Below are 11,402 nucleotides of genomic sequence, written 5' to 3'. Positions count from 1 at the left end.
GTGGTTCGAGGCACAGGAACGGGACCATCTGCTCCAGCAGCATCCCCAAAGCCTCCGGAAACAGCAGCCCCTGGTGTCAACATCCTGCTCCTTCCCTCCTCCCCACCTTCCACCAGAAACAGGGCTAAAAATACAGAAAATGCACGGCCAGGGGCCCCCGGGGCTCTTTTGGCTCTGGTGATTATCCATCCTGGCATAAATCACATTATTGGTGAGTGGAACACGCGTCCCTGACAAAGGGTCAGAGCAGATATTCCTGCCCCAAAGCCAGCCTCGCCACTTTTTGTCTCTGAATTCTCTCCCAAATTCTGTCACAGCACAAACACCGAGAAAATCCAGGATTGAGCAGAAGCCCTGACACGGTAATTCCACTCCTGACGCCCAGCTTTGCTCTCCACACCCCAAATTCCTCCAAATCTGCAGGAAATAATCCTTGTTCCAAAGCCTGAGTGCCCCAAAAAAGCTCCAGACCTGCAGCACACCCTGGAGATGGGGAATGGGGAGGGAGTTTGTTCCTTGCAAGGTTGAAATAAAATTAAAAAAAAAATGAAATTCAATAATATAAACTTAAATAATATAAATATAAATATAATATAAAGGTTGAAATAAAATTAAAAAAATTAAATCGATAATATAAATTCAGAGCCCCCAAATTCTTGTGGTTTGGAGGAAATAACCCTTGTTTCCAAAGCCTGAGTGCCCCAGAAGAGCTCCAGACCTGCAGCACACCCTGGGAGATGGGGAATGGGGAGGGAGTTTGTTCCCTGGGAGGTTGAAATAAAATTTAAAAGAAAATGAAATTCAATAATATAAATATTGATGGGGAAAGCCCACACGAGGCACTGCAGGGGAGTGGGAGGACAGCTGGGAGCAGAGCTTGTGGTTGTTATTTTAATGAACATTTCATCCATAACGAGACCAAATACAGAAAATACAGAAAATACAGAAATTCCTGCATGGAGCAGAGCCAGGAGAGGGCTCCAAGAGCTCCAGGTCCTGCCTGGGTTTGTGTTCATGCCGTGGGAAGCCCAGGGCTGGGTGATCAATACCCAGCTGGGCCATTGGTAACACCTGGAGAGCAGATCAATCACCCCAGGGGCGGTATTGATTAGCCTGTGGTGGTATTGATACCAGCCTGTGGTGGTATTGATACCAGCCTGTGGTGGTATTGATATCAGCATGTTTTATTATTGATATCAGCATGTTTTATTATTGATATCGGCCTGTGTTATTATTGATATTAACCTGTGTTATTATTGATACCAGCCTCTGTTATTATTGATATTATCCTGTGTTATTATTGATATTAACCTGTGTTATTATTGATATTAGCATGTTTTGTTATTGATATTAGCCTGTGTTATTATTGATATTAACCTGTGTTATTATTGATATCAGCATGTTTTATTATTGATATCGGCCTGTGTTATTATTGATATCAGCATGTTTTATTATTGATATTATCCTGTGTTATTATTGATATTATCCTGTGTTATTATTGATATTAACCTGTGTTATTATTGATATTAGCATGTTTTATTATTGATATCGGCCTGTGTTATTATTGATATTAACCTGTGTTATTATTGATATTAGCTTGTGTTATTACTGATATTAGCTCGTGTTATTATTGATATTAACCTGTGTTATTACTGATATCATCATGTTTTATTATAGATATTAGCCTGTATTATTATTGATATTAGCCTGTGTTATTATTGATATTAGTCTGTGTTATTATTGATATTAACCTGTGTTATTATTATTAACCTATGTTATTACTGATATCAGCCTGTGTTATTATTGATATTAGCCTGTATAATTACTGATATCAGCCTGTATTATTACTGATATCAGCCTGTGTTATTATTGATATTAACCTATGTTATTATTGATATTAGCCTGTATTATTACTGATATCAGCCTGTGTTATTATTGATATTAACCTGTGTTATTATTGATATTAACCTGTGTTATTATTGATATTATCCTGTGTTATTATTGATATTAACCTGTGTTATTATTATTAACCTGTGTTATTACTGATATTAGCCTGTATAATTACTGATACTATACCTGTGTTATTATTGATATTAACCTATGTTATTATTGATATTAGCCTGTGTTATTATTGATATTAGCCTGTGTTATTATTGATATCAGCCTGTGTTATTATCGATATTAACCTGTGTTATTATTGATACAGGACCTGCGCCCTCAGCTGGGGCTGGCACAGCAGAAATGTCCCACCAGGAGCTGCTGAACGTCCCCCAAATTGCCCAAAACTGCCCCAAACCAGCAGGAATGGGCACAGCCAAGGAACAGCCGCCCCTGGAGTGGCTCTGCCCCAAACCCCAGCCCCTTTAGGATGAACAATTGGGGATTCATCCAATCCCCACCGTTAAATGCAGGACAAAAGGGGCAATCCGGGCACCCATCCCTGCCCTCACTGCCAGACTCATCCCCACACCAGCACAAGTTGCTGGTTTTACCCAAACAGAATTTTTTATTTCTTTGTCCAGCTCTGCTGTAAGCACGCAGAGATCAGAGCTTCTCACAGCCAAAAAAAACCAATTAAAAACTCCCCAAATCCACGGGAACGCTCGGAGATCTCTGCTCCAGCAGCTCCCTGCCCACAGAGCCGCCCCAATCCTTGGGTGGCTTCGTTTCATCAGCACGAAGATCCCCAAACGATGCTCGTTTAGCACCAAACCGAGCAGGAAAAATCCCCAAACGACGCTCGTTTAGCACCAAACCCAGCCGGATCTCTGTGATGCGAGGCACAGCTCGGAGATGCAGCAGGGAATTCACAGAACTCAGACGTCTCCATTCAGAAATGCGCGGCTCGAAATGAGTTTGGAGGCATCAGTGAGGTAATAAATATTAGTGACTCTCTCCTCCAGTTACCGGCCCTGTCAGGGCAATTTTTCCCTGTAAAAACACAAGCCCAGAGGTATCCATGGATATTCATTCCAACAGATTTCAAACACCGTGCCAGGGGTTTCTACAACTGCTCCATTTGTCTTTAATCCCCGCTCAGAACAGAGATCTGAGCACAATCTGTCTCTGAGGCAGCTTTGAGACAACTTCATAAACCAAAACCTCCCAGCTCCGGGCTTGGAGCTGAGCTTTAACTGCTCCAGCCACCAAAGTGCCCAAAAATCACTGTTCTGCCTCAAAACCGTGCCCAAAGCCCAGAACTCCAAATCTCCAACCTGAGCTTTAATTAAAGAGCCGGAATTTGTTGCTTGGCAGCGCCAGGAGCATCCTCCAGCCCCGTGGTGTGAAATTCCAGCTCCTGAGCTGGAGCTGCCCGAGGTTCCCAGGTGGGAGGCGCAGGGGGCACCGAGCACCCCCAGCACCGACTGAGGCACCGAGCAAAGCGCAATAAAAACCAGGAATTCTTGTTTTCCATTCTACTCTGGGTATTCATTTCACTGCCCTCTAAACTGGTGGGGTTTTGTGGGTTGGTTGAGGTTCTTTACCTCACCCAAAACACCCCCAAAAAAGCACATTTTGGCTGTTAAATCCTCCTGGCTTTGCCTCTGCTGGAGCCAATTCAGGGAGAGGTCCGGGCAGGTGAGGTGGCCAGGGAGGATAACAAAACCCAGGAATTCTTGTTTTCCATTCTACTCTGGGTATTTATTTCACTGCCCTCTAAACTGGTGGGGTTTTGTGGGTTGGTTGAGGTTCTTTTCCTCCCCCAAAACAGCCCCAAAAAGGGCACATTTTGGCTGTTAAATCCTCCTGGCTTCGCCTTTGCTGGAGCCAATGCAGGGAGAGTTGAGGGGGCCAGGGAGGCTCCAGCCTGTGGCTCCACCTGAGAATGGGCTCCCCTACAGGGGCTGTATTTTTCCTCACCCAAAACACCCCCAAAAAAGCACATTTTGGCTGTTACACAAAATCCTCCTGGCTTTGCCTCTGCTGGAGCCAATGCAGGGAGAGGTCCAGGCAGGTGAGGTGGCCAGGGAGGATAACAAAACCCAGAAATTCTTATTTTCTATTTTACCCTGGTTATTTATTTCACTGCCCTCTAAACTGGTGGGGTTTTGGGGGTTGGTTGAGGTTCTTTTCCTCACCCAAAACAGCCCCAAAAGGGCACATTTTGGCTGTTAAACCCTCCTGGCTTCGCCCCTGCTGGAGCCAATTCAGGGAGAGGTGAGGGGGCCAAGGAGGCTCCAGGGAGGCTCCAGCCCGTGGCTCCACCTGAGGATGGGCTCCCCTACAGAGAGCAGAGCCCATAAATTCCAAAGGAAATGAAAGGAAATCCAAAGGAAAACGGAAGCGCGGACACCTCGGAGGCGCAAAGGGAGAGCTCGGCTGCGAGGAGCTGCAAAGCCGGATCGCTGGTGCTGAACATCACGGAGATGCTCACGGCAGCAGGTCCCTTCCTCCAAGGGCAGGACAGAGCCCCGCCCGCACATCCCCGCACCGCCAGCGCCCGGAGGAGCCCCGGCAGCCCCGCCGAGGGTGCGGGACCCCGAGGGTGCTGGCATCGTCTGCTGGCTGCCCTGAAGAGTTGACTGCCCTCCGGTGATTCACCAGCGAAAAGTTCAATAAAATCACCAAAAAATAAAAAGGACTCGGAGCATCTCCAGTGCCTGCCTGGTACACGGGAAACGGATCCACCCGCGTGTGCGCATCGGCCGGAGGCACCCGCGGGAGAGACCGAGCACCCCGAGCCCGACCCGGGACACCCGAGCGGGTCCCTGAGCCCGTCCCGGGACACCCGAGCGGGTCCCTGAGCCCGTCCCGGGACACCCGAGCGGTGCCCGGGCCCGGAGGCAGCCCCGGCCCCGCGGGATGCCCGCGGCTGCTGCCCCGCACAGCGCGGAGCGCTCCGAGCGCGGAGCCGCAGCTGCGGGGATGCGCTGAGCCCCAGGGAGCGGAACGGCCGCGATCACCCCGAGACCTCGGCCGGGATCGCCCCGAGACCACCCCGGGACCACGGCCGGGACCATCCCGGGACCTCGGCCAGGATCGCACCGAGACCTCGGCCAGGATCGCTCCGAGACCACCCCGAGACCTCGGCCGGGATCGCCCCGAGACCACCCCGGGACCACGGCCGGGACCATCCCGGGACCACGACCAGGACCACCCCGGGACCTCGGCCAGGATCGCCCAGAGACCACGACCGGGACCACCCCGGGACCACGGCCGGGATCGCCCCGAGACCACGGCCGAGATCGCCCCGAGACCACCCCGGGACCCCGGCCAGGATCGCCCCGAGACCACCTCGGGACCTCGGCCAGGATCGCCCCGAGACCTCGGCCAGGATCGCCCCGAGACCACGACCGGGACCACCCCGGGACCATTCCGGAATCACGGCCGGGATCACTCCGAAACCACGACCGGGATCATCCCGGGACCACCCCAGAACCACGGCCAGGGTCACGCCGGGACCACGGCCGGGACCCCCGGCGCCGTCGCCCCCGGAGCCCAGGGCAGTGCGGGTGTTTCTCCGGGAGATGGGATGTGGATGTTCCTCGCGCAGGGAGGATGCGGGTTTGTTTTTCCCAGCGCTGGGACAGCCGATGTTTTTCCCGGCGGGTCCCCAGCATCCCCTGCATCGCGCATCTCCCGCTCCGCCATCCTCGGGCGCTCCCCCCGCCCCGCAGCAACCGGTGGGACCCCCGCACCCCAGAGCCGCCCTGGGGAGGGCAGGACGAGCCCCGCTTACCTCGCAGCGCGGCCGTGCAGCTGCACAGCCCCAGCAGCAGCCCCAGCAGCAGCAGCCACCGGTGCAGGCGCGGGGCTCCTCCGCCCATGCTGAGCCCGCAGCGCCGGGGACGGAGCCGGGAACGGAGCCGGGGATGCGGAGCCAAGGATGGAGAACCGGGATACGGATCGCCGGGATGCGGAACCAGAGATAGAGCTGCGGGATGCGGAGCACCGGGATATGAAGCTCCGAGATGCGGAGTCGGGGATGGAGCTGCGGGATGCTGAGCCGGGGATGGAGCCCCGGGATGTGGAACCAGAGATGGAGCTGCGGGATGCGGAGCCGGGGATGGAGCTGCGGGATGCGGAGCACCGGGATATGAAGCACCGGGATGCGGAGCACCGGGATATGAAGCACCGGGATGCGGAGCACCGGGATATGAAGCCCCGGGATGCGGAGCACCGAGATATGAAGCCCCGGGATGCGGAGCCTGGGACGGAGCTGCAGGATGCAGAGCCCCGGGATGCGGAGCCGAGCTCCAGCCGGAGAATCAGCCGGGCTTTCGGGCGGTCTTGGGGGGTTTTGCCCGCCCCTCTCCCGTCGCTGCTCGGCTCCCGGGGATGCGGGCTCCGCTCCCCGCTCCGGCCGCCGCCGACTCCGGGGCCGCGGCGCGCGCCCGCATCACTAATGAGCCGCCCCTCCCCCCGCAGCCAATTAGGGGCGCGCGGGGCGGGGCCTGACGGGGGCGCGCGCGCAGGTGCGGGGGGGGGATGGGGGGGATGGGGACACGCGACATCAGCACCCCCCCCCCCCCCCCCCGGCCCTTCCCCCCCCCAAAGTGCGGCGGGGGAGGGCACACGGGACAGCTGGGACACGCCCAGGTGTGCGGGATGGGGACACGCCCAGGTGTGAGCTGGGACACGCCCAGATGTGAACTGGGACACGCCCAGATGTGCGGGATGGGGACACGCCCAGGTGTGCGGGATGCGGACACTCCCAGGTGTGAGCTGGGACACGCCCAGATGTGCGGGATGGGGACACGCCCAGGTGTGCGAGATGGGGACATGCCCAGGTGTGAGCTGGGACACGCCCAGATGTGCGGGATGCGGACACACCCACACTGTCCCTGCACCCGGGCTTGCGGGACCCACCAGCCCCAGCCCGGGAGAGCCGCTGGAAGCAGCCCCGAGGTTCCCCCGCAGCCCCGAGGCCAGGCTGTGCCACCCGGCTGTGACACCAGGCTGTGCCACCAAGCATTGACACCAGGCTGTGCCACCCGGCTGTGACACCAAGCGTTGACACCAGGCTGTGCCACCAAGCATTGACACCAGGCTGTGACACCAGGCTGTGCCACCAGGCTGTGCCACCAAGCGTTGACACCAGGCTGTGCCACCAAGCGTGGCCCTGCGCCCTCCCTGCCCCTCTCCAGGTTGCTCCACCCTTTAACCTCCCACATTTGCCCCCAAACCCCTCAAATCCCATCCCTGTGGCCAGGAACAGGATGAAAACCCCCCGAGCCCACCCGTCCATTCTGGGCTGTTGTTATCAATATTGCAGGGGGCTGTGATCCAAAATTCTCTTTCTTGCCCGCAGCAGCAGCAGCAGCATTTCCCCTTCCCCACCTAATTGCACTTCAATATTTTTATATTTTTATCACACACCTGATCAGGACGCTCCTCAAGGGTCCAAGGCCAGGAACTTCTGGTGCCTGAGTGGAGCCACCACGGCTGCTCTGGATAAATCCAGCCAGGGAGAGGTTGGGAAGCAGAGGCAGCGCCTGGATTGGGAATTGTGGCCATGAAGAGCAGCAGCTCTGCCAGGCTCTGCCCTTGGATCCAGCCAGGACACAGGATTTGGGCAATTGATGGTGTTTTCTTTCCAGTGGGCAAAGGGGGAGAGGAAAGGGCAAAGCCACAGGGAATCTGGTGTGTCAGAGCTGTGTGGGACACAAACCCTGCAGGAACGGGGCAGGGGAAGGCACAAAATGGGATTTGGGGCTCAGGAGTGGAGATTGCCTCAGCTCAGGGCAGGAACAGCCAGGCCCTGTTTGCATCAGGTGCCTGCAGGGAATTCTGCCTGGGGAAGGGGAGCACGGAGGAATTCCTGGCCAAGGTGTTGCAGTTTGGAATCCATTCCCCTTTTAGTTTGGAAATCAACTCCATTTCCATCGCCCTTTTGGAAAATAACTCCATTTCCATCAGGGTCCAGCACAGAGCAGAGCTCAGGGCTCACCCCTCTTTTGGAAACCAACTCCATTTCCTCTTCCCCCTTCTGGAAACCAACTCCATTTCCACCCCCTTTTGGAAACCAACTCCATTTCCTCTTCCCCCTTCTGGAAACCAACTCCATTTCCTCTTCCCCCTTTTGGAAACCAACTCCATTTCCTCTTCCCCCTTTTGGAAAATAACTCCATTTCCTCTTCCCCCTTCTGGAAATCAACTCCATTTCCATCAGGTGTTGAGCAGAGCTCAGGGCTCATCCCCTTTCTTTTGGAAACCAACTCCATTTCCGCCCCCTTTTGGAAATCAACTCCATTTCCTCTTCCCCCTTCTGGAAACCAACTCCATTTCCGCCCCCTTTTGGAAATAAGCTTCGTTTCCACCCCCTTTTGGAAATAAATTCCATTTCAATTCCTGTTTTGGAAATCAACTCCATTCCCATCAGGTGTTGAGCAGAGCCCCTTTCCTTTGGAAATAAACTCCATTTCCATCCCCTTTTGGAAATAAATTCCATTTCTGTCACCTTTTGGAAATAAACTTTGTTTCTACTGGGGTCCAGAGCGGAGTTCAGGGTTCATTCCCCTTTTGCAAATCAACTCCATTTCCACCCTCCTTTTCGGAAATAAACTTTCATTTCCATTGGGGTCCAGAGCAGAGCTCAGGGCTCATCCCCCTTTTGGAAACCAACTCCATTTCCACTTCCCTTTTGGAAACCAACTCTGTTTCCACTTGCCTTTTGGAAATAAACTCAATTTCCATCCCGTTTTGGAAATCAACTTTGTTTCTATTGGGGTCCAGAGCAGAGCTCAGGGTTCATCCCCCTTTTGGAAATCAACTCCATTTCCACCCCCTTTTGGAAATGAACTCCATTTCCATTGGGGTCCAGGGCAGAGCTCAGGGCTCATCCCCTTTCTTTTGGAAATCAGCTCCATTTCCACTTCCCTTTTGGAAATCAACTCAATTTCCATCCTGTTTTGGAAATCAGCTCCATTTCCACCCCCTTTTAGAAATGAACTCCATTTCCATGGGGGCCCAGGGCAGAGCTCAGGGCTCATCCCCTTTCTTTTGGAAATCAACTCCATTTCCACCCCCTTTTGGAAATAAACTTTCATTTCCATTGGGGTCCAGGGCAGAGCTCAGGGCTCATCCCCCTTTCTTTTGGAAATAAACTCAATTTCCACCCCGTTTTGGAAATAAACTTTGTTTCCATTGGGACCCAAGGCATAGCTCAGGCCTCAGCCCCTTTTGGAATGAAACTCCATTTCCACCCCCTTTTGGAAATAAATTCCATTTCCATCCCCGTTCCCCGTTTTGGAAATCAACTCCATTCCCATCAGGTGTTGGCCAGACCCCCTTTTGGAAATGAACTCCATTTCCGTCCCCTTTTGGAAATAAACTCCATTTCCACCCCCTTTTGGAAATGAACTCCCTTTCCATGGATCCCAGGGATACTCAAGGCCCATCCCCACCCGTGCCCTCAGCTGCACTGAGCTCGCCCCATCCCAGCCCCCCCAGCCCCAAACCCCGCTCGTTTCTCAGCTTTTGGGGGATCTCAATCAGCACAAAATGTTCTGCAATCCCTGCCTGGAAGGAGCTGTGAGGATGCAGCAGGGTTGGTGCCATGTCCTGAAGAGCAGGGCTCAGCACCTGCCTTTGTGCTGCCTTCAGGAGGAAACAAATAATTAAAGCAAAAGGAATTTGTAAACAGAATTTTAAGGGAGAGGGAAGGGGAAAAAATCAATATCTGAGCACATCACATCAGAAGATTCCTTATTCCCTCGCCAACGTGTGTTTGCCAGGCTCCAGCTCACAAAGGCATGGAGCAAATATATGAAAAATGCATTTTCTTCAACAGCCTTTTAGGTCATTTCTCTGTGTTTGATGCTGCCAAGGAAAATATAAAAAAAAATAACAATAATAATAATAAAAAAAAACCCCAAAACCAAACCAAAACCCCACAGAGGGGCAGAGCTGGACAGCTCCACGGGAAAGTTTTCACATGGCAGAGCATCCTCCCGAGCCTGCCCACGTCAGTGCAGCCACTTCTGCCTCGAGCCCCACTAATTATGGATTTTTGCCTACGCCACCGAGTCTGTGTTTGGTGCTTCAGATAAAAATACCGAGTGCTCAGCTCCTAACGCAGCTCTGATGGGGAAGGAGAGAGCAAAAGTAGAAATAAGGGCAGCAGCTGCGGCTTCAATCAGCGCACTTGGAAATGGAAATAAGCAGAATATTCCACAAAAATAAAATCTTGGGGTGAGGCGGCTCCTTCTGAGCTGCAGCTCAAGCAGGAGTGATCTGTCCTTTAGGAATGCAGAATAAATCCAGGAGTGAAGCTCTGTGCACAGCAGGGCACTTGAGGGATTCCAGGAACAGAGGCCTGGTCCACGTCCCACACCTGGAGCCTGCGTTTCCTGGAAGTTGGAGGCAGCTGCATCAAAACCCCACCAAATTAAAAATAAATAAAGAAATAAATAAAAACCAGAAAGGGGAAAGTTGCTGTGGTTTGGCCTTTCCTGAAGAACCTTGACCCAGCAGCCACATCCCAGCTGGAGAACGCCCCTGGGAGGATCCAGAATCCAAAATCTGCACCTCACAGGAGCTCCCAGGCTCCTGTTCCCCCTGTCAGGTTTTTGTTCTTGTCTCCCAGCTGGGCACTGAGGAGATTCCTGCAATCCTCATTGACTCCCTGAACTTCCCAGCTGCAGGGGAAATCTTTGTGGAGATCGTTTTCAGTAACCCAGAGAGCTGCAGGCTGAAATAATAAAGTAAAATAAAATAAAAAATGAAATAAAATAAAATAATAAAATAAAAATTTTTTTAAAAAATAAAATAAATAAAAAATTAAAATAAATAAAATAAAAATAAATAAATAATTAAAATAGAATTAAATGAAATAATATAAAATATAAAATAAAATAGAAAAAATAAAATAATAAAATAAAATAAATAAATAATTAAAATAAAAGAAAATGAAATAACATAAAATATAAAATAAAATAGAAAAAATAAAATAATAAAATAAAATAAATAAATAATTAAAATAGAATTAAATGAAATAATATAAAATATAAAATAAAATAGAAAAAAATAAAATAATAAATAAAATAAATAACTAAAATAAAATAATAAAATTAAATTAAAATAAAATAAAGTATAAAATCAAATAAATAAAAATCAAAATAAAAATTAAAATAAAATAAAGTATAAAATAAATACATATTAAAATAAAAATAAAAATTAAATGAAATAAAGTATAAAATAACATTAAAATTAAAAATAAAAAATAAAATAAAATAAAATAAAGTATAAAATCAAATAAAAATTAAAAATAAAAAAATAAATTAAAATCAAATAAAGTATAAAATCAAATAAAAATTAAAATTAAAAATTAAAATAAAATAAAGTATAAAATTAAAAAATAAAATAAAATAAAATAAAATAAAATAAAATAAAATAAAATAAAATAAAATAAAATAAAATAAAATAAAATAAAATAAAATAAAATAATCCAGGAGGCTCAG

At 49.9% G+C, this 11,402-nt stretch overlaps 1 protein-coding gene across 2 annotated transcripts in view; it reads right to left on the bottom strand.

Moving 5' to 3' along the window:
* The window catches only part of UNC5D (unc-5 netrin receptor D), a 111,498-nt gene extending 105,440 nt beyond the window's left edge, over positions 1-6,058 (bottom strand). The window contains exon 1 of one of the 2 annotated variants that reach the window (XM_077191776.1): positions 5,681-6,058. In XM_077191776.1, the coding sequence (XP_077047891.1) occupies positions 5,681-5,768 (88 nt within the window). In that variant the 5' untranslated portion in view covers positions 5,769-6,058. The remainder of the gene's footprint in view (positions 1-5,680) is intronic. The other variant, XM_077191777.1, reaches the window with a different exon arrangement.
* Positions 6,059-11,402: the final 5,344 nt, after the last annotated feature.

The sequence above is a fragment of the Agelaius phoeniceus genome, chromosome 30 (assembly GCF_051311805.1).
Source record: "Agelaius phoeniceus isolate bAgePho1 chromosome 30, bAgePho1.hap1, whole genome shotgun sequence".
NCBI lineage: Eukaryota > Metazoa > Chordata > Aves > Passeriformes > Icteridae > Agelaius > Agelaius phoeniceus.
Note: the sequence above shows the minus strand (reverse complement) of the source record. Positions and strands in the feature narration are given on the sequence as shown.